This window comes from Calonectris borealis, chromosome 1 (genome assembly GCF_964195595.1).
Source record: "Calonectris borealis chromosome 1, bCalBor7.hap1.2, whole genome shotgun sequence".
Lineage (NCBI taxonomy): Eukaryota > Metazoa > Chordata > Aves > Procellariiformes > Procellariidae > Calonectris > Calonectris borealis.
In genome coordinates, this window is record NC_134312.1 from 56,766,415 (window position 1) to 56,794,012 (window position 27,598).

Here is a 27,598-nt window from a genome sequence, read left to right on the forward strand (position 1 = left end):
TTTTATCTCTGGACTACACGAAGGGACTGTGCCATGGTTCAATTGAAACATGTCACGCGATTAGGAATGATTGTAATACAGCAGGCAGTCTAATGATTATAATCTCATTAGGCCTCTCATATCACTAGCTGCATTTTTTTTGTAGCCATAAGGTTAATGGAGAAAATTTAATATTTGTTATAAAACTAAAATACAGTATTTTGGGGGGCTATGAGACATTGCTTAGAATTAATTCTGAAGGAATTGCCATTTACTGTGGACACTTAGTGATTTGAGGACACAGAACACAGGTTATGCTTTGGCATATCAGTGTTGATTGTCATCTAGGCAAAGTTTGTAACTGGTCTTCTGCATCCAGCACAGCTACCATTACAAGAAAACAAGGATCTTTGAGGTACTGATTTGAGGAAGCGGAATGCTTGCCACCTGTGAGTTTCTAAAGTTAAACCATGTCTTCAGTCTTTAACACCTCAACCCCCAAATTTGGCCATACATCCACATTTGTGTTTGTGTAGGGTCGCCAAAAATGATATTGCTGTTTTAGCCTTTACCTGATAGTCTAACCACTTCTCAATTTTAAAAAAGTAATTTGGTTGATGAAAATTATGCACTTCCAACTTTATTGCATAGTTCTATATTTAATATTTTATTCATGTTCATATTTTCTTATTAAGCTGCCAGTGTTAAACCTGAAACGTGTCAATAGAGTATATGCAGTAGTAATTGAAGGAGACCTGTCCTTTGAGGATATAGTCAACTTCTGGTGCCTGTCACAAACAATAGCTACAACAGAACATATTAAATGTTGTCAGAAACAAAAGAAAACAAAAAACCTAGCTTGTTTAATTGTTAATTGTGAAATAGGAGCATCTTTTGATGTTTTGTCAAAGAAAGGAGAGGCAGTAAGCTGTTGGAACATACACAGTTATCTACATGTGCAGTATTTTTCACGGCAGGAATCGTTCTGTAGTCATGCTGATGATTTCAGGTGCAATTCTTAATGTCTCAACAATATTTTATCTTGTATGTAAAGGTTAGGATAGAAGATGAACTGCTATGCGTATGTGGAGTTTTACTGATTCAGAAGTGATGCAGTGTGGCTATGCAGTCGTCATTCCGAGATTGTTGCGTCTTATATTTGAACTGCAGATAAACCAATTGCTTGAACACCCCGAAAGAGCTCTTCCTGCTTTACCTGTCTCTGCTGCGTAACGTGTTCCCTTCATTCTCTCACTGCTTTGCATATCAGGTCTTTGTAGTGACGTTCGCTATAGTTTTTGGAATATATTTATACTAACAGAACAAAAATATAAATTTTTACTTCCCTGCCATCTAACGTCTGCTGTTCTGCCCAGTGGTGACTGCTTCACTTTCGTACCTTTTTTCCACAAAATAAGCTGAAACTGTACTTTCATTTAGGATAAGGAGTTAAAAACAAACGTGTGGACTGTAAATATCATTACTCCCAGACTTGTTTAGGTCCAAACCTGTCAAGTCTTTAAGATCTAAAAATAATAACAACTTTTTTTTTAATACTCCATTTAACCTCTGAAACCTTGCTTTTTCCTGGTTCATTGTGTACAGAATGGGACCTCAAAAATAGAGGCTGCAGTAAGACTTTTGATATACTTGATGTCATGCTCTGAGAGTAAGGCTGGAACACTAAGCAGGCATCGTAAAACAAACAAAGCTGTAGAGGGCACTTGCAGCTGTATTTCTGTTTGTGGCATGCAGCACAGAAATCTGTAACTGGTTTTATTTTAATTTGATCATCTACCTGTAACTTGTCTCCCAGGAATTATTTGCTGGTTCTTTGACTTTGATCTCTTCTCTTGAAGCACAATTTCAAAGCCTTGAGGCTTTGTGTGGAGGAGTCCGTGCATTTAAGCAGAGCGCCTCATTGTCAGGGGCCTAATAACTGCACCTGATTTGTTTATATTTTTAGATAGCTTTCTGTGTTTGTTTTCCATGTGTTTATATCATCTGTGATTAATGAGACACGGTTGGAGTAGGAAAGTTCATTTTGTTAGCAATGGAAATGTGCTGGTTGCCCTTTCTGAAGTTGTAGAAAGAAAAGGCCGTTCTCAGGGGTTTGACAGGCTGCATTTAGTCCTTGATCCCTGCAATGATAAAAGTTTTAACTATGCCGGTTGCAAGAGAAACACAATAATTCAGGGGACTAAAATCTGGTATGTAATAACAGCTTTTTCCCCTTCATGTTCCCACAGTCGTCTTGGGTTCATTCTTACTCGTTGGCTGGGAATGGTCTCTCCTTTTTCTTCTCATGGCCCCACACCTCCCCTAGTCTGGGCACTACGTGAAGTTGTCAGAAGAGTTTGCGAAGGGCAATTATCCATCCAAGAAGCAGGCATGAAGTCTGGTCTAGGAATGCATGGATCAAAGCGTTCTCACTAGAATTTCCTACCTCCCTTTTCCTCTTCAGTTTGGAGGTGGCATAATTCTAATTGTAATGAAGCTTTCTTTTACGTTTTTTATTTTTCAGTTCAAGATTTAGGTAATGTCTTTTGAATGCCAAGAGTTAATGGGGTTATACTGTCTGTATTTGCTGTAAATGTTCTTTGACACAAAGCTGTAGCCATAGTCACCCATAGATCTGATAACTGTTACCATGGGTGATAATTTCCATTTTGCTCCTAAAGAGGGTGAACTTCCTGAGAAATTACATATATCTGTTAGAGTTTAAAATAACTCAGTGTTGGGCCTTGAAAAATCTTAGCCCTTTCTGTCAATAATTTCGCATGTTTTCTGTGACAAACCTACATTTCAGGCTTTTCACACAGTTAAAACTAATCAAAATCTTACACTTCAGCTGTATCTTAAAGGAAATACCGCTGTAATACAGTTACGGATAGTTTTGCTGAGTTGTGGACGTGGGCTCTGGAGAGGTGCTTGGTTCAGGCGTTGGAAGCAGTTCCGCTGGTGCACGGCTCCATGGTGAACTGAGCTGAGCTGAGCTGAGGCAGGGTACCACAGTCCCACCTATATGGATGCTCGTGCAACCAGGGCAAGCCCAGTTCAGGGAGCTGGAAAGTGGCTTTTTTGGGGAGCAACAGCTCCGTGAGGCAGTATGCTGTGCAGGCTCATGAATGTTGATGCAGGAGAGGGGGTGGCTCTATGAGGTAGGGTGTCAGGGAGGCAGGACTTCTTCAGCTCTGGCTTCCACAAGAGCCTGAGCCTCACCAAACAATGTAGCTAATGTGGCCTTTATTTGGCTGCTGTCTTTTGTGCCATGTGTCTATTGATTTGGAGCAGCTCGGTAATAGGGAAAGCTCTGTAAAGCCATAGCACTATAACTGTAATGCCATGCTTTGGCAGTGCTGGCAACAGTAACAATGTGGGGAAGAACCTTTCTCCAGCCTTTCTTCGGTTTGAGGCTAGAAACACTCGTAATTCTTTAATAACAATGACATTGTGCTTGAAAGGTGTCACTGAAGGGCAAAGCTGCATTTGTCGGGTGCTAGAGACGTGTTTCTCACCTTCATAAAAATATTTGGATTGTTTTTTTTTAGGTCAATCTTAATTTTGAATTTTCTGAGTTTATATATTTTGGGGTTTGAATAATCACCATTTACCAGTTGTGGCTTCTTTTCTTATCCTTAACTTGATACTCAGATTTTAGCCTTAATCCAAGAGCTCTTACTTATGAAATCAGCAAGAATTCTCAAGTATGATCAGTTCTGTGTACCGCATGTGAAACTCCCTGGAGCTGCGTAAGGAGAAAAGGGAGCTGATGGAGATCTCTTTTTCTATCACCTGTGTATTCCCCACCCCCTTTTCATATTTCTACAGCATGCTGCTCTTTGATACTGCCCCACTAGCAAGATGACGGCTCCTTCTGTGCACGTGACCCAGTTTGTGAATACTTCTTTCTTCCATGCTATGCTTTTTGGAAGTGGGGTGAAGATGAAGGGGAGGAAGAAAGTGCTAACTGCCTTGATCTGTGGTTCAAGTTTTGTGTCTCTTACCAAATGCTACACATCGAATGCTATGCTGTGGGAGCCGCACCCTGAACCGACAGAGGAAGTCATCGAGCCTATTTGCAGCACTTTATCTCATCTTTTTATGAAAGCATAGTAAACAAGAGAGAGAAACTAGAATTTGGTTGAGAGCAGAGGTGAATAGCTGCAGCAGAAGGCCTTCTGTCCTTCTGAATTAAGTCAGCATGCCTGAGGTTGGGTTTGGACGTAACACGAGCTTCTCTTTGTCGTAGCAAAGGAAGATTTTACCTTTCCCTCAGGAACTGATCTAACTGAAGAGCAGAATACGTGAATCAGTAGCCTTTCTACAAACATTGCATGGTGTCTGACCAACTGATTTGCAGTTCAAATACTCCTTGTTGTCTATGATGAGCTAGATACTGAGGCTAAGGAATATTCATGTGCTGTCTCTCCTCTGTCAGCCTACACATCTGATAGCCTCCAGCAGTGATCTTACCAATTGCAGAAGGTTTTGTGCCTCTCCTACCCCCTAGTCACTTGAGCTGTGAGGGCCTGTGAAGACCCTTTTGCGTTTCTTTTTTCCCTATATTTGGTTCCTTGCAAACCTTGGTGTCTTCTGTCGGCTGCATAAGCAAATGCAGGGTGTACAAATATTTTGACCTCTTTTTTCTCAGCAGTGGGGTCAGTCCCCTTCCCCTGCTATGTTTCGTTCTTAGAGTGACTGAATTTGGTTCCGATTCCACTTATTTCTCACACTAGGTAACAGGAACTTGAAGATCTGCATATCCTTGAAAGCTTTGCAAGGCTAAAATTTGCTTTTGTATGCTGCCGGGTAAACCCTGAACAGAAAATGTTTGAAGCATTTTGCCCAGCTTTTTGTCTCTGCTGTTATATTGGAGATTTGGGTTTGATTCCTGGGCCTTGATTCAGTCTGTTTATAGCAGCACCAGTTTGATGCTTTGCAGCAATATCTCCCTTAATTCATGCATTGCCATGTTCAAAACATGCTTTGGACTGTGGGAACACTGAATTCATGCATTGCAGTTTTGGACCCTGTTTCATAGGAATTAGTACATTGCTTTGAAGCGAGGATTAGCAACTTCCATCTCCGTGCTTTTATGGAAAGGTGTGCATCATCATAGATGGTCCTCTGTGCTGCTGCTTAACTCTGGGGGTCAGGTGGAAGAACAGTAGTTGCAATGTATAGCTGCAAACATCTTTGAAACAGGGTGGAGGCACAAAGCAGTTGCATCATTGATCTCCAGGGAGATTTCTCGTGGTAGCTAGGGGTGTGGCCACAAAGATACTAATGCTTCAGGAATTCTGGTGATGAAGCATCAAAATGGTCCACAATAAGTAGTAGACTAAAAAACTAGGATGTATGTGGTAGGAATTTCATGAGATCCTTGCTAGCCAACCCATCTGTAGTAAGAAAATCATGTCCTGCTGTCAGTCATCTAAAGGTGAGGGGTATCAAGCTCATCCTTATAACAGTAGATGTTGCAAATTGCCAGGTGGTCCAGAGTGGGACAAAGTATTTACAACTCAGTGAGGGGCACCTGCTGGACTGTGCTGTCCCAAACCCTGTTGGTGATGCTATTGTCCCTTCTATTCTTTCACTAAACCATTTTTAGTGTTTGTTCAGCCATTTGTAACATCAGGCAGTTTTCTGAAGGTGGATGGGGCAGTCTGCAGACATGGGGGCTGTGGTTCAGCAGCATGGGGGTCTCCTGCTGCAGCGCTGACTTTAAACCCAGCCTCTCGTTTCTGACTTTGTCTGGCAGGGCAGTTTTTGCTCAGTTTTGCTGACACTGTTATTTGTGGAGCTGTGCTGTAAACCACCATACCAGTCCAGGTTAAAATAACTCTTTCAAAACAACTGTGATCTGAGTCCACAAACATTTTGTCAGCATAACTGAGGGCTAACATGCTTTGTCCCAGGCCTAGGTACAAGAATGAGGGCAGAAAGTGTAACTGCAGTTACTGAGGGTGAAAATACCATGCACATATCATGTAGAAACAAAATCAGAAAGGCAGATAAAAGGTATACCTAGCTGAAATTGGGCATTGCAGAAGTTACTTCTGCATTCTCAAATATCCCAGTAGCAGAGGATATTGTCAAGGAACTGTCAAGGAATTTTTTTCTGCATACAGTGGAAAACAAAAACTGTCAACAGCTAATAGTACTGTTGTAGTTCGGCAAGTTTTTTTTTTTTTCCTCTGGCAGCATTCTATTCTCATCGTGAGCTCACCCAAAATTTTGCTAGCAAAGCTAGCGAAGCTGGCCATGCAGTTAGACAGATCAAGGATTCGAACCAAGTTCTTTTTGGGAGAGGGACAAGTGCCATGGAGAGGTGCTGGAGTTACTTTACGGTGACAGTTCCATAGTACAGCATGAGTACAATTGGACCATCAATGGCGAGGCAGAAACGAGTGGGACATGGGGGAAGGGGAAGAAGAGGTCATTACTTAAGCTGGACCTACCACCAGACTAAACATTTGTTGAACTGCCTCCCCGAGAAATCAGGATGTTAAATGTCTTTTTGCAGTTCTTGGGTTTAGTAAGGTGCTTGGCACAGGCTTGCCTGACATTTTTGTAAGCAAGCTGGGACAACTCAAAGCCGCATGTGCAACTGGTGAGAGAACAGTATTGGAATAAAGGCTTGATGTCAGACTGGGAGGATGTGTTGAGCAGGGCTTTTGAGTGGGGTGGGAGGAGGTCCATGTCTGATACTGTTTGGTATTTTCAGTAGTCTGATGTAAACAAGGGAATAGTGTGCGTATTTATAAGCTTGCAGGTTAGTAGGCTGGGAGGAGGACAGGATTGGGACTCACAATATTTGGAGAAGCTGAGAAATACAGAACAAAACCAAAGAAAAATGCAGAGTTTCTACATTTTGGTACGTCTAGTCAGTGGCATGAATTGAGGATGGAGAATGGCTGGCTACATAGCAGTTCTGCAGAAGAGGATTGGAGACCTTTCATGGTTTGTGAGCCAAGCACAAGTGAACATGTTATGCATTTTATGTACACAAAAAAGGCAAACCGGCTAGGACATATAACTGAGAAGTGTTATTTAATAATCATTTAGCTCTTTAAAAGCTGATAAAGCATAGGCTGGAATATGTACCCAATTTTGGACACTATACTTCAAGAAAAATGCAGATCAAATGGAAGGAGTCCAAAAGAGAGTAAACAAGCAAAGGTCTGGGAAATGTTATCTATAAGGGAAGGTTGAGACAACTGGCTTCCTACAGAAGACTGTAGGAAAACCAAAGTTTTCAAATATATAGAGATAGATGCAAAGAGGAAGATAATAAATTGTTCTCTGTAATGATTGCAGGTAAGGCAAGGAATAATGAGTATAAATTGTAGGAAGGGAAATGTAAGCTAGACATTCAGAAAGGTTTTTAAATAGTAAGGACATCTAGGCACTGGGATAATTTCTCTGTAATAATACTGCATTTTTTCATGAGAGGTCTTCAAGAACAGGTTAGGCAAACTACTGTAAGGAATAGTTTAGTATATTTTACCCAGCCTGAGCAGTCAGAAAGGATTAGGTGATTGGAGTTTTTTCATCCTTATTTTTTGTGGTTATATATGCTGCTTCAGGTACCAAGGGCTGTGGACATGAATCCTATGTCAGTGATAGAAGTGCTGGCCCATGTCTACCTGGCTCCACCGGCTAAGCCGCTCATTTGCGTACACCGTCAGAATGAGCCAGCATAGCTGATATGGCTGAGAACAGTAGAGCTTTGTCAAGATGGGTAATTTTGAGTGGAGTGGATAAAGCAGCACTCGGGTGAGCAAGCCAGCAGGGTACTGAGGGCGGGAGGAGTTTCGCAGGGATCAATGCCAAGTGGCCGGGATGGGGAGTGGTGGGAACTGGAAAAGGGGCATGTCTGCGTTGTGGGTCTCCTGTAGAGCTTACCCAGAGCCTTACTGCTTCAGAGTTCTTCACAAGATTTTTCTTTTTTTTCCATTTGCTATAGTAAAATTAAGAGTTGCTTCACAGCTCTGGGCTGTGTAGTCATTTCAAAGGGAGAAAAATGTGCAAGGCTTACTTAACTTCTAATGGAGTATGATTTTACAATAGACACCCTCTTCTGACATGTCAGCCCCATCCTAGATTGCTGAGGGAAGCAGTGAAGGATTGGTGCCCTCTTGACATTTTCAGAGGTCGAATATGAAGTCCTCTGTCATGTTGCCAGCCCAGAGAGCTACAACCCCGTGCTTGTTTCCAGAGGACTAGTCATGAGAGACTGAAATTGGTCTTTACAAGATTCTTCCTGTAGCAGTTTTGCATTACTTACTATTTAACGTGTATGATTTGGGGGAAGATTTTTCTTTTTTTTTACTTGGGGATTCTTTTCTTCTTGCTTTGTTCTTCTGTATGCAAGAGTTTTCTTGGACTGCCTGTGAAATCAGCTGAACTCCAGCAGTTGACTTTCCTGACCATTTGCTATGGTCAGGAAAATGTCACTTAAAGTTCATGTGCTGCCTCTTACTGACAGCAGAGGTAGACAGGAAGGGGAGAGTAACGGATTACTGCAATGCCTGTATATTCTGGTGGTAGAGAGCTTTTGAAGACTCAAGATGAGGCCTGCTTCGCTTGTCTCCAGGGTATATTTTTATACCGATTTATATATTGCATGATATCTTTGCCCAAGTGTACCTGAACTTTTATTTCACTTTTCTGTGATATGCATACAATGAAAGAAATATAAGTTTGTGTTTAAGTTCAAGCACGTGCATATTCACAGGCAGTTCATGCGTCTTGAAAAGAGTATTTCCCAATATTATTTGTTGCTTGCTCTTCATTGAAATGTGATGGTAAGTCTGCCCAGGAGTTGATGTCTCAGCTAGCCAGTGAAGTTTTTTTGTATTACTTTTGCAGTTATTGCGAAACCGTATCTCTACCCTTACCTTTGATTTATCCCAAAGTGCAATCAGTGCACTCCCATTTCACAGCTTGCGTAACTTTCTCTGGTGATTTCTCTCCATAACCAAATTGTACAAAACTGTCTTTAATCTGAACGGGAACTATTTGCCCCATCATTGTAAGGGTCTGTATACTCACTCGCTATGGTTAGTTCTCAATTATTGTTAATTTATTCTACAAATTATTCTTCATTCACTTCTGTAGTCTGAATCCCATCTATGATGCCCTGGTGTGTTCAGAATTCCTGGCATATGGACTAAATTCTACTTTTTACCCCATTTATGTGAACCTAGAGGGACTCTGTCTATATTTCACAGAATGCGTGTGTGTCTTAACACTTTGTGTTTGGCTACTCCATTTTATTCTGTAGGAAAGAGTTTAGAAATCTATACATGCATTAGAAATAGTTTCTTACATTGCATTTACGCAAGGGCTTTTATTTTTTAATAGCCTTTTGAGATTTCATTATGAAGTTACACTTGAGAAAGATTTAATCATTGGTCTTAAGTGAAAAATAATACGAGTAGACTATATTTCATAGGACCTAGATGCAATACTTTGGAGTTATTAACTGTACAAGTTTAGATTTCTGTCTTCAAAAGACTTGCAACTTAGCTTTAAAGCTGAAGTTTTTTAACTTTGCTGTTTAGCTTGATGGTAATTTAGAAACTTCACCAGGTAGTTTTAAATATGAGTATTTCAGAAATATGAAAGGAAATTATTATGTTCCCTTCAGCTAGTTCTGAATACAAGCCACAATGTGATTGTTTTAAAACAAGCTACTTGCGGATTTGGGAAAACCATGAGGAGCTAGTGACACTTAGCATTGCTGAGTTACAACTAATGTCACCCTCTTTCTCTGGTTTTGCTGTGGGACGTGAGCTTTGTGTGCTCCAGAGGAGCCAGGCAGAGTGAGAGATTCCTCCAGGGTTAGTACGGTCCTGGACAGCAGAGGATCAGTTTCTTAAAACATGATCCATTTTGGCTCTGGTTTTATACTGGGCCCAAGGGGGCGAGGAGGTCTGTTATATGGAGAGCTGCTGTTAATTCCTCAAGTCTTGGTTTTCTGTCAACAGATAGATGTACTTTCCTGCCCAAGTGTTCCTGTTTTCACGATGGTTTCTCTTACATGGAGCAATATATATGTCCTGTGGACCTACAGAATTTGTAACCAGCCCTTGCATGTACACAAAACACAGGTGCAGATTAAGGAAAGACTTGTAGCTTCCTTTGACATTAAAAGGTAGTAAAGAGGATTTACAGTTCATTAGGATCCTCCCCCATCCTTCCAACCATTTCATGTATCTCTTCAATGTTTAGTGCCATTCCCTTACTTAAGGGTCCTGGATATTCTACTCCATGTTGAAGCTTGTAAAAGGCATTTGTTGGGGGGCTGGTTTTTACTCATGTTCTTGGATCCAACTTTGTGAACAGTGGTTAGTTCAACTAGAAGTGTAGCCCATATTACTTGTGTAGCCCACAAAAAGTCCAGGTCAGCTTCTGTAGCTCCTGTGCTGTCAAATGGTGTATGTCAATTCGCATCGCTTTATACCAGCTGGAGATCTGGTCCCGTGTGTTGAAAGATGCAGGAGGCAGTTGCTGCGGTGTATTTGTTAGCTCAGTTGGCTTGAAGGGATGTGCAGTGAGAGAACTTCCATCATTCTAATTCATTCTCTAAATGTTTTTCTCTCAACAGCTCTGAAAAGTCCAGCTGCATTTCATGAACAAAGAAGGAGTTTGGAGCGGGCCAGGGTAAGATGCAATATGCTCTTTAATGTTTTGGGGAAGTTAGGAGTAGCATGTCTTATGTTTTGGGCATCCTGTAGCTGTTAATGAGATGCAGAAGGAAATCGGTCATATTCTGGATGTAATACAGCGCTATGCAGTCAGAGATGTATTGGACGGGGTGTTCTTTAGCTTGTATGTGGTGGTGGTTAACCCTCAGTGAACTAGTCGTGCCTAAAAACCATTGAATGTGTTGCCTGGATTTCCCCTGGAGTCTTCTTTCGGGAAGTCACTGATACCCTTCCTCCCCACTCTCTATATACTTTACATTTTTATTTTTATGGTGTCTGTTTTGCCCTTAAATGCTCCTATCATGTGGAGCTCAGTTCCACCTTTGAGGAAAGTGTATGGTTTCTCTATTACCTGCACGTGCATTTGTTTATATAGGACATTAGAAATCGAAAATTTAGTAAAGAGGATCCCCCCCCCCCCAAATCTTGTAACACTGAAATCACACAGACTTCTGGCTCTATAGAAAGAGGAAGCCAGGCGTCACACTTCATGCGGCACCTTTGCTAACTGGGGGGTTTCTTGATCATTTCTGCTCCTCAAAAGGCCTCTGGGGATAGTTTTTTTTTGTGATTAGCCTACAGGGGAATAAAACCTGTTATGACTGCTGGGCTAAGTTTTGTTTTAAAAGTGAAAGCAACATAAGTGAAAAAATAACAGCTGTGATTAAAACCTGTAAGGGAGTGTTAGCACTTTAAACTCTGTGGAAGGATTGGAACAGTGGACTTTGTATTAAGACCAGTGTCCCAAAGGCTTTTGCTTCTTCCTCCTCTTTTTTCCTAAAACCTTCTTATTAAGTTAATATTTTGGTGTGGGCAATTGAGCAAGTATGGTGCAGTTTTCTGATTGACTTTAATACTTATTTTCTCTGAAGGCCCATTCTGATGGCCAGTACTTACCAGTCTGTTATCCACTGCTCCCAGATTACCATCCGGCTGTGTAAAGGGTAACAGGCTCAGCCCGGACAGGGTCATCTCTGGGCATTGCTCTGTAGTGCATTCTCCAAAGACAGAGCTAAAAGCAGTTCTGGAAATTAAATGGGTCTTGTCATAGCATTTAGATTCTGCCTGCCAAGGGAGTGCATGGGGTCTTTAGCTTAACAAATAACATATCTTTAAACAAATAAAAGAATATGCCCAAACCACAAGTCAGCCCTGAATGCCAGCAGTATATGAAAGTATTTGCTGTGAACAATGGAACCAGTGCATCTATCTTTAATGTAAAAAGAAATGTCGTGAATTTCATCCTGACACAAGTTAGTGGTGTTGCATAAAAGGGGAGAAGAGGGCTTCAGCTCTTGAGGAAGCCCTTTCCAGTTTCTGTTCTGCAGGGCAGCAGTGCACTCTTATACTGAGGTGATGTAGAGTAGAAGGTCATCTTTAGAATAAGCTCATTCTGTGGGTGCTCTGGGACAGAAGATACACCCCTTCTCTGTTCTGTGTTTATTTAGATATCAGTAACAACTAAAGATGGTTGTTTCTCTTGTTTGTGCGGTCCAAGACTACCTGTGCGTGATCAACTGAAATTGGTTCTTGCTTGTCTATTTTTGCTGCAGACAGAGGACTATCTGAAACGGAAAATCCGGTCCCGGCCAGAGAGATCAGAGCTGGTTAGGATGCACATTCTGGAAGGTAATGGCACGTGCTAAACAGGAAAACGTCAACAATAAACTTTATTGTAATTACTTATTTAACGGCTTTCTATTTTGCCTCTGACCCCCAAGTCTTTCTTTCAGTTGGGAGCGGGCAGAAGATCATGCCTGTTGCATGATTTCTTGGGAGGGATTCAACTCTGCTTGCATGGAGATTCTCAGAAGAATCTGATATGTGAACTCAAAATTGTGCAGTTTTGTGTAGCTGAGCAACAATGAAATGGATTGACCGTGGATTGCTCTTCTACTAAGGGAAGACACTGTAAAATATCCGAGAGGGAGGGAGGCAGATTTGATCTAATTAGTAAGCACCTCAGTTTCAGAGAGGGAGTACTATGCCTCTGCTGAGTACCACATCTTTGGACACAACTGAAAGGGAAAAGATGAACAAGAATTGGGTGACGTCAGTTTGAGAACAGTGAATTTGTCCTGTTCTAGAGTCACAAGGGCTACTGTAGTTATCTTTATAACTTAAATATACATAATATCTATAATACCTTTATATTGCATAGTTATCTATTGTTATCTGCAACTATTTTTCAGTACAATTATCTACTGTTATTTACAGTTACCTTTCTGAATAGAAGTAAAATACTGCTGAAGTGCATAGGTTGACCATTGCTGGATTGATGCCATTTTATTTACTTTCCCCTGAACAGAGACCTCAGCTGAACCCTCCTTGCAGGCTAAGCAGCTGAAGCTAAAGAGAGCCAGACTGGCAGATGACCTCAATGAGAAGATAGCGCAGAGGCCAGGTCCCATGGAGCTGGTGGAGAAGAACATCTTGCCTGTGGAATCAAGCCTGAAGGAAGCCATTATAGGTAAGGCCAGAGGAGGAACTGTATTGAGGGCATTTCCCATAGGTGGCTGTGATTTGCTATCAATTCACCTGCCTGTCTGAGGGAGTGCAATCCCAGGGCTGGTCTTGTTTTCCTGTCTCAGAGTCACAGCCTTTCAGCCCCAAGGATTCTGAAAAGCAGAACTCCCTCTGGCCCAGATAGTGCTAGAGAGACATTAAATTATAGGGAGCATGGACATTCCAGAATAACGTGAAAGCAATTGCATACTCTAAAGACTTGAAAGACTGTTGAAGGTTGCATTCCCTAGATTCTCTCCTTAAAAATCCCTCTCTCAGTATAAAATGTCAGCAACCTTGGTCAGGGAGCACCCACTGACTTACTCGGATCAGGGAGAGGAGACAGAATATAAACAGGTGTGATGAAACAAAAGCTGTCTGTGAACTTAAAAACTTCAGAGGATTCAACCCCTTTAAAAATAAACCAGAACAGATGTAAATCATGCCAGTGCCATTCCAAGGGCTGAAAGGAATGCTGAGGAATAGCCTTCCCACTGCCTCAGCAGTGCTCTTTCCTGTCTCCCCAGACTGAGCAGTCTGTGTGTGTCTGTGGTTATTCATCCCCTCAAACATGCACAGCTACTTTAAAGACAAATGGGACACAACTGTGAGCAAGACGGAATACTTTTCATGAAAAAGGAAAAGGACAGTGTTGTGGGAGAACCTGTCTTCACTGTTGCACAAGAAGTGGTTGAGGAAGAGAAAAAGTGAACTTGTGAACTGGAGCATTAGAGATGTGGGTTCCTTCTGACTTTGACATTTCTCTGGATTTCTGTTGCTTTTATGTTAGGTGCAAATGATAGTATTTTCCTGCTCACCAGGATTAATTTGACATAATGTAATCAAAAAAACATCAGTGCATTACAAATGTACACTCAAGTGAATCTATCTCCTGGACATGTAGATAGACAGAAATGCTAACAGCAGTCAGGGCCACCACTTAGTGCATAGCCTTTGTTGCTTATGAGACTAGAGGACAATTTGGGATTCGGTCTTGAAGAGGGATTCTACCTTCCACCACATAGGATGAACACCAAAGAAACCATGACTCAACCTCTCACTGTCTAACCTTCTTCTTCTTTGGTACCAAATGATAATCAAATAAGCCATGCCACAGATCTGGGTTTGGGCAGAGTTAAGTAGCTCTTGTTATACTTCCTGATCTTGTCTAGCTAAGAAGCAAGGGAAATGGTTCACCCCAGTCTGCATCATTTTATTCTACTGATAGCAGAGATGAATGTAAACACTTAAAACTGATCCAGTTTGGGCCCTGTTCTCTCATTTTCACTTGGTGCTTTAAGCACAACTCAGACACAACTCTCTCCATGCCTTCGTTATCTTTGTGAAACATCTAGTGTCAAGTGAAATAATTTCTTATTCCACTTTAAAGACCACAGTTGATGTTTGTGTTTCTAGTTGGACAGGTGAACTACCCAAAGGTTGCAGACAATTCCTCCTTTGATGAGGACAGCAGTGATGCCCTCTCCCCAGAACAGCCAGCCAGCCATGAGTCCCAGGGGTCTGTCCCATCGCCGATGGACTCCCGGATTTGTGAGCCTCTCCCTAGCACCACTGGCACATCACTAGCTCAGGTGAGAATGTGGTGGCCTCCTGCAGTGCCCTGGAGCTTCACAGCTGGTGCTGATTTGTGGCAGAGGATCCTAAAAAGTGAGACCAAGGGATCCTTAAAAGGTATAGTCTGTGAGATTTCACGAGGGGTCTTAGCTTTGTGGTGTTGGTGAAGTCCTCTGGTTATTCAGAAGCCCCCGTAGTGGTGCCATGTGGAGACGGGGGGCAATCATTACTTGGTGATACAGCCTGTGTTGGTGTGCGACTGCTACTGGCAGGCAAAGCTGGGAGATACAGGTGTGGGATTTTGATTCCTTTTCTGCCCTAAGAAGTTGTGCTGCTTCTTAGGGACAACTGAAGCAGTGGGTTAAAGGAGTCTTATCAATGACTTGAAACCTGTCTGCTTCTCTGTAAGTGGACAGTCCCTGCACTCTCTTAAACTGTTTCCCTCCTCGTATGTGTATTCATTATGCCATTTTCTGTCCCTGCAGGGTACATCCCAATTGCAGATTAGTGCAGACTCCAGTGAAACACTCTTCCTACCTGAACAGCCACCCCCGCCTCTGCCACCTCCACCTCTTCTGCCTCCTAGTCTTACCAATGGAGCGGCTCTTACTGCTGCCAAGCCCCCACCAACACTCATTAAGGTACTATTTTGGCTGATTTCTTCATTGTTGTAGTCCGAAGGAAGATAAGATGGTTACTCTGAAGAAGGTTTGGAGTTGGAAGTACTGTGTTAACAGAAGCAAAGAAAGGAAAGCTTATTTCGCACTACTGTCTTCCTCTGACACTAGTTGTAAATATTTAATAGGTTTTTTCTGTTCCATGATGTATTCACCTTCTGTAAAATGGGTCCTGAATGCAAAATGTTTTGAAACATCAGCATTATCCATAATTAGAGTCAGTGAGTCTGCACTGGATGAGCAAGTGATCTGGTGTGCTGGGAAAGATGACCTGCGTTATGGTGTGGTGTAAGCTGCTGCGGGTGCTGTGATTATACTGTTGTCTGAGTTAGAGAAGCACGGAAAGACCCTGAGGTCAAATCTGGAGAATTTTGAAATGAAAATCCCAGTGTGCATTCTGGTTTACATGGGGTGTTATGTTATTTCAGTATTTTCATTCTTATTTGCTTCCTCCTTTTCTTCTAAATAGCAAAGTCAGCCCAAGTCTGCTAGTGAGAAGTCTCAGCGCAGTAAAAAAGCCAAGGAGTTGAAGCCGAAAGTCAAGAAGCTTAAATATCATCAGTATATTCCCCCGGACCAAAAGCAGGACAAGGGAGCTCCTCCCATGGATTCATCCTATGCCAAAATACTGCAGCAGCAGCAGCTCTTTCTCCAGCTTCAGATCCTCAACCAGCAGCAGCAGCAGCACTACAACTATCAGACCATCCTGCCAGCTCCACCAAAGTATGGGTCCTAAATGGCAGCTCCCTCTTAGGAAGCACTTGCTTCCCCAGTACTGTTATCAGAGACATTGTGTTCTGGGTGTGAGGTATGGCGGCTGGGTGTAACACGCTCAATCTCCTTAAGTTACAGCGGGCTGCAAAAAGGGCTGGTATCAGATGAATCAAACAAAAGCAGCTGAAGTGAGTTGGTTGGCCGGGTAAGGGGCATGGATATAGTCAAAGGCACTGGTGTGCTTTAATGTCTAGGGTGGCACAAGTGACCCGGATGTTTCTGAACGTATGTGATTGTTGACGCTGAGGGCCTCCAGTGCCTTTCCACCTTGGTTTTGATGCCTGTGTTTTTTCATTCCCTGCAGGCCTCCAGGAGAGCAGCAGAGTGGTGCCAGTGCCCCTGCTGTACGCAATCTCTCTGCCACAGTCAGCGGTGCATCTTCAGTATCCTCTGGTTCCAGTGGGCTGATGCGACAAAACAGTAATGCTGCAGTGGGCAAGCCTGGCCCTCTCCCTGCCAATCTAGATGAGATGAAGGTAAACGTCCTGTGAAGCTGCACAGCTGTTTTTTTGCCATTGTTGGTGGAGAGGGCAGTACTGAACGATGTTGCTGCCCCAGAGCAAGGCTAAGGTGGACTGACAGGAGTTAGTGATAGCAGCTGGCATTGCTACCCTGCAGTCTGTACCTGAGGTGCAGGTTTGTTGGCCTGCAGCAGGGTCAGTTTAGTCCTTTGCCCCATGGCTCTGGTAGCTGTTAATAGTTGTTCTGGTTAAGAGTGTATGCTCTCTTAATGTTGCCCTCTTCTTTTTTCCCCATATCAGGTAGCAGAGCTGAAGCAAGAGCTGAAGTTGAGGGCCTTGCCTGTCTCGGGCACAAAGACGGACCTGATTGAGCGTCTCAGAGCTTACCAAGAGCAGAACGGTGCAGCCAGCCAAACAACACCCACTCCCAAGCCCAGCACAGCAGCCATCCTCCCAAAAGCTGCCGAAGTGGTAGTAGCCTTCCCAGCTGCCAGGCTGAGCACAGGGCCAGCCCTGGTCACCGCTGGCATTGCACCAGCAGAAGTAGTTGTGGCCACAGTCACCGGTGGCGGCGTGATGAAGTTTGGCAGCACAGGCTCGACCCCTCCTGTTTCTCCAACTCCTTCTGAGCGCTCGCAAATGAGCACAGGGGATGAGAACTCAGCCACTGGAGACACCTTTGGAGAGATGGTAACTTCACCCCTGACCCAGCTCACCTTGCAGGCGTCTCCAGTGCAGTTCCTGGTGAAGGAAGAAAGCTCCAAGTCTGCCTCCTGCAGCGTAAATGCAGCACCCAGGTCGGAGCGGTGCAGCACTGGTAACAGCAGAGATGCAGAAGTTAGGGACAAAGACCAGATGCTGCAGGAGAAGGACAAGCAGATCGAGGAACTCACCCGCATGCTGAAGCAGAAGCAGCAGCTGGTTGAGATGCTTAGACTACAGCTAGAGCAGGAGAAGCGCTCTCAGCAGTCACTACCGGCCCCAGCGGCTGCGGGAGAAGGAACAGCCCTTGCCTCCAAGCCAGTAGCATTTGGCACCCAGGTCAAGAGTGAAAACGGTTTCCTGAGTTGCCAGTCTGCAAAGCAATCCAGTGGCCAAACAGACCAATTCAGCCCTGCACCAACCGCTAGCCAAATGGACACTTCGAATCCAAGCCCAGTGCCAAAGAAAGCTGTGATGGTGAAGCAGGAGGTGCCAGCCGTGGAAGCAGAGCCGCCGTGCCAGTCCCACAGCCCGCGGCTTTTCCTTGGCCAGCAAGGGAGCGCCCTGAGCGACCTCATCAAGGGCACCCCTCCCCCCACCCTCATCACCGACTCCACAGGGACCCACATCGTCCTCACCGTGACCAAGCAGAGCGCCGAGAGGCAGGGCCTCTCGCCCCAGGGGAAGGCAGGGAGTAGCTGCCCGGCCTTGCAGGTAGGCAAGGCTTAGATCACACCCCTGTTGCAGGCAGTTGGGTTCCTCTCTCCCTTTTCCTGCTCCTATGGTTCAGGTTAGCATAGGATGACTTAACATGGTGGAAATTCAGTGCAGTAAATACTAAAATGGCAGAATTGCTTGCTACGATGGCTGGTAGTTCCTGGCTTTGTGAAACAGAGCAGTGTAAGCAGATCTTCAGCAAAAAGACTGGAATTTGACAATGATGAACTGTGTACAGCGACGCACGATTGACTGTGTGCACCACAGGCTGTTCAGCATTCTTCTAAACACATGGTTCTGCCTTTTGTCAGGCAGGATCTCAGGCTTGGAGGACAAGGGTTTGCTGCCACATTTCACTACTTTTTGAAAGAACAACTATGCCTGTGGTATTAAAAAAAGCAGGGTGTATTTCACCTCTTGTACTTTATTAGAGAGATCGTAGTCGGAGTGATAGATAGGTCACCTTGTCTACCGAGAGCTGAAATCAGACCCTGGGAGCAGACTTTTTGCTTTTTGACTGCTCTTTGTTTTAATACATGTCAGTATTTCAGCGTTAACAGAGTCTTTCATCAGACATGATCTACTATTCCCCTGTTGGTATGAGGTCAGCACTTAACAGAAGTGTTCCGAGTGTTTCTTCCAGGAAGGGATAAATATGCCCAGGTTTTATGGCATAAGTCAAACCCCAGTCTTCTGTGGCATCAGAGAAGATTTTCATTCTCTGCTGCCCCATTTCTTGCACCTTCTGCAGAGCAAGTGGCAGTGTCTATCATCAGGGGCAGGCACTGAGCAGGCTGCATTTGCTGCGTAGCAGGTGAGGTGCGAGTCAGCTGTCTAAATATCAGTGTCCGGAGTCACCCTTGATACCCCAGGATATCTAACCTGAGCTCCAGCCACTGCTCCAGAAGGGGGCAGGTCCTATGTCAGGTCTGCCAACCCTTGAAGGATGTCATGGATAGCCCAGGGATTTAGAGTGGTACTACCTCCTCTTTTAGGACTCTGAATCCCACCCCAATCTGATTTCTCTGCTTTGTGAAACAGAAGGATTGACTGAATTTCCTAAAGAATGAAGAGTGGGGAAAACCAAACTTCATAAATCTTTTAAGAAACACAAGCCTTGCTCCATGTTGTGTCTGGGGAATAGCTTCTCACAGATACCCTTTTCTTTCCAGAGAGTACAATCATCGCCCGCTAAAACTTCCAGCCAACCGCAGTGTCAGCTACCTGCAAGCACCCCTCAGCAGCCCATGCAGCAGCAGAAGCAGCAGCTCACACAGCAGCAGAAGCAGCAGCAGCAGCAGCCCCTGCAGCAGCAGCAGCCCAGAGGACTAAACCAATCTGTCAGAAAGGTAGCTCGCTGCCTGCTCACTTTTCTTCCTTGTTTTTCTTTGCCTGCTGCCAGGGTTTGTAGCAGCGGTGGGAAGGGGACACACATGCACAATCCTGGTCAGAGACCATCATCAGAGAGAGAGAGATCTCACAGCGGCTTCTGCCACAGCTTGCAGCTGCATGGAGTGTTTGGTTTTCAGCTTGAATGTGGCAGTAGAAGGGGTGCCTGGCATAGCCTCTCCATTCCCCTGCCTCCTGCTGAACTAGCTGTGATGGAAAGCCCATCAGGCATGAAGTTTCAGGAGCACTAAGTCTCCATATGGGCATGCTTGGAAGTGATGTGGAGGCTTTACAGCAAAGAGTGCTGGGCTAAACCCTGGCAGTTTACTAGCTTCTGCCCTTTGGTTCCACATCTGGGCAGAATACCAGCTGGTGTTTTAAACAAGCACTGTCTATCAATTAAAAATGATGAGAGGCCAGAGTGGGCAGCCTTCATTCACAGTGGTGTCCCTGATTCTTAAAGGAGTGCTGCTGAACTGGAAAAGTGGCTACTGCATGGGGAGAGGGTGGTGTGGGCAGTATGTCTGCTACTGAAGGTGGTGTATGAGCTCTGAGAGGGGCAAAAGGATGTGACCTTTTACTCTCTGGTACTGATGAACATGCTGTGATTTCCGTTCCTGTGCCTTGAGCATACCTGTTAATCATCTCTTCGTGAAGTGCAACGCAGGTTCGGGAAAGAGAGCACCTCTGGCTTTTCCCCTTCTCCAGGTGATGGCTGTAAAGAGGCTCTGCTGTGCATCTCCTCCCTTTCTAGCCCACATCATAGAATCATAGAATCGTTTAGGTTGGAAAAGACCTTTAAGATCATTGACTCCAACCGTTAACCTAACACTGCCAAGTCCACCACTAAACCATGTCCCTAAGCATCACATCTACACACCTTTTAAATACCTCCAGGCATGGTGACTCAACCACTTCCCTGGGCAGCCTGTTCCAATGCTTGACAACCCTTTTGATGAAGAAATTTTTCCTGATATCGAATCTAAACCTCCCCTGGTGCAATTTGAGGCCATTTCCTCTTGTCCTACCTCTCTCTCTTAACGTGTAATTAAGATAAGATACAGAAAGATTATGAAGAGTTTTTAGAGCTTGGAGGATCGCTTCTGAGTCAGATGCTGGAAAGGATATGAAGACAGGAGTCATTTCTGGTGTAGTCAGAGTGGGATATCCACTTCACAAAGGGTCAGTGACTTTATTTGCTTTGAGACCTTTGAGGAAATGCAGAAGGTAAACGAAGGCACCTTTTCTCTCAGGCTCCCGTAGCTCGTGTGCTGTGGAGGCATCTGTAGTGACTTTCCTAATCCTTTTGCCTCCCTTAGGGTCAGAAGCCAGGTCTGCAGGTGGTCATGGGGCAACTGCCCCACACCGTATTGTCTTTCTCAGCACCTCCAAACCTGCGGCCCTTCTTCCCCAATGGTTTCCAGAACTGGTCCCTGAAAATTCGTGCTCCTGGCAAAGCTGGCCCACCCACTGTGTCAAAAAAGGTACCCTCCCAGCACATCCCAGTGGCCTGTGCCACAACGCCAGCTTCCAGCTCCTCTCAGGAAGAGAGCGGACCCCAGAGCAGCTCTGCTGGCCGGGGCCTGGGGTTGCTCCTCTACCTGCAGGCCACAGAACAGACGAACAGCTTTCCAGGGAAAACAGGATGGGGAAGAGCATCAACATCTACAAGTGTTGGAACTGGCTTTCAGCTACTGCCTGGGGATCACTGCTCCAGGGGAAGAAGCTTCTGCGTGGATCACACATAACTGCTGTAGAGGCAAAGACCTGATCCACATTTCTTATGGGCAGTTGTGTGCTGATTCATCTGGTAAAGCTGAGTCACGAGCACCGCTTCCTGCAACACTTGGGGTTTCCTTTGGAAGTCTCTGGTGCTGCTGAGTGCTCTGGTGCTCTCTGCCCACCATCAGGCTGTGAAATTTGCTGCTAGTGAAACTTGATTGTGTCCCCAAAGCAGGCACTGCAGAGGGAGATGGGTAAAAGATAGGTCCTGCATATATTGTGCAGAGTAGGCTGAACACAGCAAGGGAAGTGCCCTCTCTCTCTCCAAAGTGCTAGAGGAATCCCCCACTTGGACAGATGAAGCTCTCCCCTTCCAGGAGCAGCCCGATGGCGGTTTGTGGCTTGGTTGCTTTAGCGTTAGAAAAATCAGCAAAAGATTTCCAGCTGTGAGTTGGAGGGGAAATCTGTCTTCCTTCCCTGCAGCCAGGGCATGGTGCGGAGAGTACATGGAAGAAGCCAGGCTGCTGGGAGCAGAGCAGTGCAGACCTCTGTGCAGCACTTGCCAAGAGAGGGGGTGATGGTCTCTCAAAGCAGCTGTGAGACAGGAGTTCATGTGGGCTTTCCCCTGATCACTCCTCCTGCCTTTGTTCTGAACAGCCCTCATCACAGCCCGGCTCTCCTGCTGCCCCTTCCCCACCCCAGATGGACCTGGAGCAGCAACAGCACACGCCGCTTTTTGGAACTCCTCCACCTGCTCTCCCTGTTCCCTCGGTCCCAATGAAAGAGCCACCAGGCTATGAAGAGGCCATGAAGCAACAGCCAAAGGCCCAGGTGAGAGCAATTCTTCTGCCTGGTTTCCTTGGAGAGCAGGTGAAAAGCTGCCATTGTAAATCTGCTTAGATTCCTGATCTGGACCAGTAACAGGGAATGGAGACACGATGACCCTTTCTAACTGTGCCTTCCTAGCTGAATTCCTTCTGGAGGGTTTGGGGCAGACCCTAAACCACAGGTAGAGATGCCAAACCACTCAGGGCCTGGTGAGCGTTAGTACAGCAGTTGCTGACTGTACCTTCCCATCCAGTAACAGCCTGGGGTTATGGAGGATTCTGGTGCCACGCCTCTGTGTGCTCATTCTCGCTAGATAACAGCCCCATCCCTGGGGCGAGGGAGGAGAGCCAGCAGCCAAGGGTGTTGCTGGAGGTGGAAGCTCCCCTGGTAAATAGGAAGCTAATCCTGCGCTCGCTCTCCCCAGGAGAACGGCTGTGCCAGCCAGCAGATGGACGACCTGTTTGACATTCTCATCGAAAGTGGAGGTAAGGAAACAAAGCCAGCATTTCCCATAGTCTTTGGGTTTGAGCCTGGGGATTATAGAGCACTGAGGGGGGAGTCTGTCATGGCCCAAGCCTTTGCTCCTGCGTCCCTGCCAGTGCCTCTAGCGTAGGCAGTAGTCATTAAGGCACTAAGGGAGATGTCAGTCAGGCATTAGTATGATAGAAAGCTTCTTGGTGGCTCTGCTGCATCAGATCCGGTCACATCTCTTCTGCAATACTGGACAGAGCTTGAATTCCCTGGAGGTGGGCTGAAAACTCCCCATAGCAAGCCGAGTGCGGGCACAGGATGAGCTTCCTTATCCCAGTTGGTCGTTGGTAATGGCTCAGTCTGGGGGGGTCCCTGTTGCCCTGGTGGGTGGGAGGGATCCTTCCCGTGTCCAGCCAAGCTTTTCCTCATCCTGGCCTTCCCCTTTGTTCCCTGGACAGAGATTTCTGCTGACTTCAAGGATCAGTCATCCCCAGCTGGGAAAGAACCACCCGTGGCCCCAGCCTGCACCTCACCGCCCAGCAGCCACCATTCCTCAGAGCTGGCGGTGCCAGTGTCCTTGGGGCAGCCGGTGCCCGTGGGCCGGCTGGAGGACTTCCTGGAGAGCAGCACTGGCCTCCCGCTGCTGACGGCAGGCCACGATGGGCCGGAGCCCCTGTCCCTGATCGACGACCTCCACAGTGAGATGCTGAGCAGCTCGGCCATCCTGGACCACCCGCCTTCACCTATGGACACCTCGGAATTGCACTTTGCGCACGAGCCGTCCGGGGGCATAGCCCTGGATCTGGCTGAGGCTAACTTGGACAGCATGGACTGGCTGGAGCTGCCGGGGGGGCCCGTCATGAGCCTGGCTCCCCTTAGCACTGCAGCTCCCAGCCTCTTTTCCACAGACTTCCTTGATGGACACGATCTGCAGCTGCACTGGGATTCTTGCTTATAACTCTGTGAGCAGAGACTGAAGGGAATGGGAGTGGGAGGTCACAGGCATGCAGGGGGAAGAGGCCAGTCAACCAAAAAAAAAAAAAAAAAAAAAAGAGCTCCCAGTATTTGTATTCCTCCCCCAACAGTGTCCTTCCTGCACGAAGCCGGCAGTGGTGGCAAAGGCAGACCCGCTGCTCGAGTCACTGCTGCCTGGGCAGCGGGCCAGGCCAGGGCAGGGAGAACGGCTGCTGGGGGAAAGAGGCTGCAGGAGCTCTGGGGCTGGTGGCCTCCTGCCCCCTCAGTGCAGCCTGAGCCAGCTCGGGTGAGAACGGAGCCGGCAGCCCCTCTTCCTCCAGGCAGGAGCAGCGATGGCAGCACATGGGGCACAATGAGTTCCCTCACGCCTCGCAGTGGGACATAGTATGACTGGGCCTGACCCGTTTCCAGGAGCAGCACCCCGCACCTTGCTGGGATTGGCAAATAAAAGGGGTTGTGCTGCCCTGGCACGGTTGGTTTAATGGTTGCAAAAGGGGATTCTACCTCTGGAGCAGGACCCAAAGGCGGGAGTGCTGGCTGGGGGCCCGGAAGGGCTGCCCTCGGCACCACCTGCCATCTGTCAGGGGAGGGTCTGGTCTGCCGCAGGGCTGTGAGGAGCTGGGCAGAACAGGCACCTTTTCCAAGTGTAGCCAAAGGGAGCCAGGGTTCCCCATCAACCTGGTAACGTCTAAGCTGGTTTCCCAAATATTGCTGAGCTTGGCAGAGGCCTGCCTGCTTCACTTGCTTTGGGCTGCAAAACATTTTTAAGGTGCTAAAATCCAGGTCCTTCTATGCTAAACCTGTCCTTTGCTGCCCCAGACCTCTGGCTGTGCCTGGAGTCAAGCCTTCAGGCACACCCCCTGCCCCCCAGCTTCCACAGCACTTGTGACATCCCCAGGCGAGCAGGGCTGTCAGCCTGTGGTGGGGGTTAGGGACAAGAAAGCGTCCGTGCGTCCTGGGGTGCGTGTGAGGGGCACAGCTAGCAATGTGCAACATATCATTAGGGGCCATGTGCAATCTGTCTCCTGCCTTCAGCTGTGCTGTTGCCTCCCTGTAGCAGGTGCCCCAGTGGAAAGAAGCAGCTGGGGATGTCAGACCCAACAGGCAAGGGGGGCGGGGGCGGCACTGCAAACCGGGGGTTGTGTGGCACAACCCAGGTCCTAGCTCAGTAGTGCACCTGTGAGGGCCCCTTTCTGGGGAGAAGTGGGAGCCTGAAAGCAAGTAAGGGGCAGCTGACCTCTGCTCTGCCTTCCCTCCAGGCCCATGGGGTAAAAGGCAAAAGCAAATGGCTGCTTACTGTGAGCTGCCGCCCTGTGTCCAGCCAGCTTCTGCCATGTCGGGCCTGGGCTGGTGCCTCGGGGTACCTGCTGACTGATCGGAGCCCCCAGAGCCACGACGAGGCTATTCCTTGTGCAGGGTTTTGCGTTGGAAACCCAGGCCTGTGGCTCTCTCTTGTGCTGTTACTCCTGTCACTTTTAAATTTCTGTGTTTGTTAGTAGTAACTCACCGCCATATTTACCAGGTGAGACTTAGCCTAGCTGTGCCCCACGCGGCCGCCTCGCTGCACAGCTATCATAGGGACTAAGGTGCTGACCCTGCTCAGGCAATGGAAGGATAAACTGCCATCCTTTTAGTATCTCCTTGAGGATGCTGTCCCCACCTTTCCCCCGCACCGGCTGCAGTGCTGCCTGCTGGGGAGGGGTAGGTGCCGGTGGGCATATGCTGCTCCCCTGCCCCTTTGGTACCTGGCACTCTTCTCAGGGGGAGGCCTTGCTGCAGGGGTGCGGGTACCTCCGCTCCATGGCGGGGCAGGTGAATGCCAGCCCTGCACGACGCGTTCTCTATCAGCCACTGAAGTGGCAGCCAGGTGGGGTCATGCCTGTTTTGCAGCTGGGAGAAACTCCTGCTTTCCTGAGCCCTATTTGCTTGTTAACTGCATGGGGAGCCACTTTCTTAATCATTTGCAGGGGGGAGCCTGCTGGCAGCTTCCTTCCTTTCTGCCCCCTTCTCTCCCCTCTCCCTGCCCCAGCTGTGAGCAAGTCAGAGCCTCTTATCTGCCTCCCTCAGTGTCCGGGTTGGAGTGAGAGGATACCCCCTTCCCCCCCACCCCGTCTGCTTTCTGTTGCCCAAGGTTCAGTGTCATGTCCTAAAAATCAGAATAACTGGGACTGGTGGACTCCCCCTTCACCCACCCCCACCCCCCTTTCTCTCCTGGTGCAGCCCGGTGCTCGCTGGGAGCAGCGAGTGCATCAGCGATTGCCTTACAGGGCTCCCACCAGCTCCCCCCGGGCAGCTGCCCAGCCGCGGGACCAGGTGGGCACAGGAGGCAAGTGGTTTCTTAGGAGGAAAGTGTGTGGGGGGTTGGAGGATCATTCGAATGCTAAGGGGAAAAAGTGAGGCTGCTTGTTCGTCAAACTCAAGCAAAATCAGCTGCTTTTATCCCACAGCAAGCAGTAGCCCCCACAAAAAAAAACCAGCTGTGTGATTTCTTTTGTACAAATAATTACAAAGCTGCAACCAGTGAATAAAGAATGAAATTATCGAAGTGCAATGAGCTCCTAGAAGAAGGTGGGAGCACTCCACCTGCAGTCCTGGCCTGGCCCAGCCATGGTTCCTCGCACTGGGCCAGGCACCCCACTCTTTGTTGGCAGAGAGAGATGCCAACGCCTGTTACTGATTTAGCCTTTCCCCAGGGTTGCTGGTGAAGGGCTGAGCTCACAACTGCTCCCTTTCACCTTTACCCATGCACCATCATTTGTGAAACTCTGTAGGAATTTAATTGCCCTAACTTTGCCCAACATACATACTTGAAATTGGCTGATGGGCTTGAGAGCCCTCGAGGAGCCCAGACAACACAGAACCATGAGCCTCACCTCCTGAGGAACCCAGCTAACCTGCCAGAGCCCCTCTGCAGAAGGGGCTTCTGCCAGGAGAGCGAGCGGTCACCCTGTGCCTGGGGGCAGAGGGGAAGATGGTGCCTCATCCCAGGAAATATTAGAAAGTTCTTTTCCCAAGCAGTGCCCAGAGCAGGCTAGCCCAGTTCTCTGCTTTCTTACTATTATTTGTTTGAATAATAGTTCAATAGTTCTTTGTCGGAAGAGGTATTGCCCTGGACATACATTTTTGCACCCACTGGGAAAAACAAAGTCTGATGTTCTGCCTCTACCTTGAATGTAATCCTGAATCTTTCTGCTGTAACCACTACTTGTTTGTAATGTGTATTTGACTAGCACGCACTCTCCCTTCCACTATGCAGCAAACAGCGAGGGGTGATCAGCACCATCCGAGACGGATGGTGTTGGGGCATCGGATCCAGAGCAAGTATTCAACTGGAAAAGGATAAAAGTGACAAGTTAACGGGGGAGAGAATGGATCTTTAAATTGAATTATTTTTTCAGTTACAAATATTTGAAAAAAAATCCATTTTATTAAAAAAATTCCAAACAACCATGTGCTCAAAAACTTCTCTGCTATGCTGGTGGGAGGGCTTGGGGCCACTCTGCCTTTTCCAGCTAAGGGTGGGTGATCCCTCTGGGTCTTTCTCAAACCTGAAAAAAGCGAAGCTTGAGTGGTGGTGCCTTATCCCTTCTTGGCGGCAGGGAGATTCCCTCCGTGTATGGAAATTACCTACCCTGCAACCAGAAGTAGGTCTTACGGTAGGAGAAGCACAGGCAGCTTTTACAGCCACCCGCAGCCAGGCTGGTCTGGACCCCAGCTGTTACGGTGGTGAGGTGATACTGCAGCCTTCCTCAGCCAAACACCTAACTGGAATTCCTTTGACCGAAAACACTAGTTTTCACATCAGTAAATACGCTGCAACTTCCACGCTCCCACGAGCTTGGGCTTCTGAACACGGTTCTCCCAGGGCCTGTGCCTGTTACTGTCCCACTTTGCAGAAGAGACTCCACCTGCTTGTTTCCGGAGAAGCTTGTTAATGTGCAGACACCACTTGTCCACTACCACCCAGCCCTGTTTCCTGCCAGCCCCTCTCCTTTGCTAAGGGCCCTCCCCTTGCAGGGTCCCCGCATCCCTTCATTTTGAATATTTCTTGCTTGTCAGGGCCTCCCGGGGCTCTGCTGCGGAGCTGCGCGTCAGGCAGGGGCTG

At 46.9% G+C, this 27,598-nt stretch overlaps 1 protein-coding gene across 5 annotated transcripts in view; it reads left to right on the plus strand.

The window, feature by feature from the left end:
* The window catches only part of MRTFA (myocardin related transcription factor A), a 100,747-nt gene extending 73,804 nt beyond the window's left edge, over positions 1-26,943 (plus strand). For 3 of the 5 annotated variants that reach the window (XM_075154399.1, XM_075154388.1, XM_075154420.1), the window contains 13 exons: positions 10,598-10,653; positions 12,251-12,326; positions 13,006-13,167; positions 14,619-14,794; positions 15,263-15,418; positions 15,924-16,177; positions 16,533-16,704; positions 16,990-18,105; positions 19,281-19,457; positions 20,817-20,981; positions 21,877-22,050; positions 22,472-22,532; positions 22,977-26,943. In XM_075154399.1, the coding sequence (XP_075010500.1) occupies positions 10,598-10,653; positions 12,251-12,326; positions 13,006-13,167; positions 14,619-14,794; positions 15,263-15,418; positions 15,924-16,177; positions 16,533-16,704; positions 16,990-18,105; positions 19,281-19,457; positions 20,817-20,981; positions 21,877-22,050; positions 22,472-22,532; positions 22,977-23,476 (3,245 nt within the window). In that variant the 3' untranslated portion in view covers positions 23,477-26,943. The remainder of the gene's footprint in view (positions 1-10,597; positions 10,654-12,250; positions 12,327-13,005; positions 13,168-14,618; positions 14,795-15,262; positions 15,419-15,923; positions 16,178-16,532; positions 16,705-16,989; positions 18,106-19,280; positions 19,458-20,816; positions 20,982-21,876; positions 22,051-22,471; positions 22,533-22,976) is intronic. The other 2 variants (XM_075154409.1, XM_075154429.1) reach the window with 1 other exon arrangement.
* The last annotated feature ends 655 nt before the right edge of the window (positions 26,944-27,598 follow it).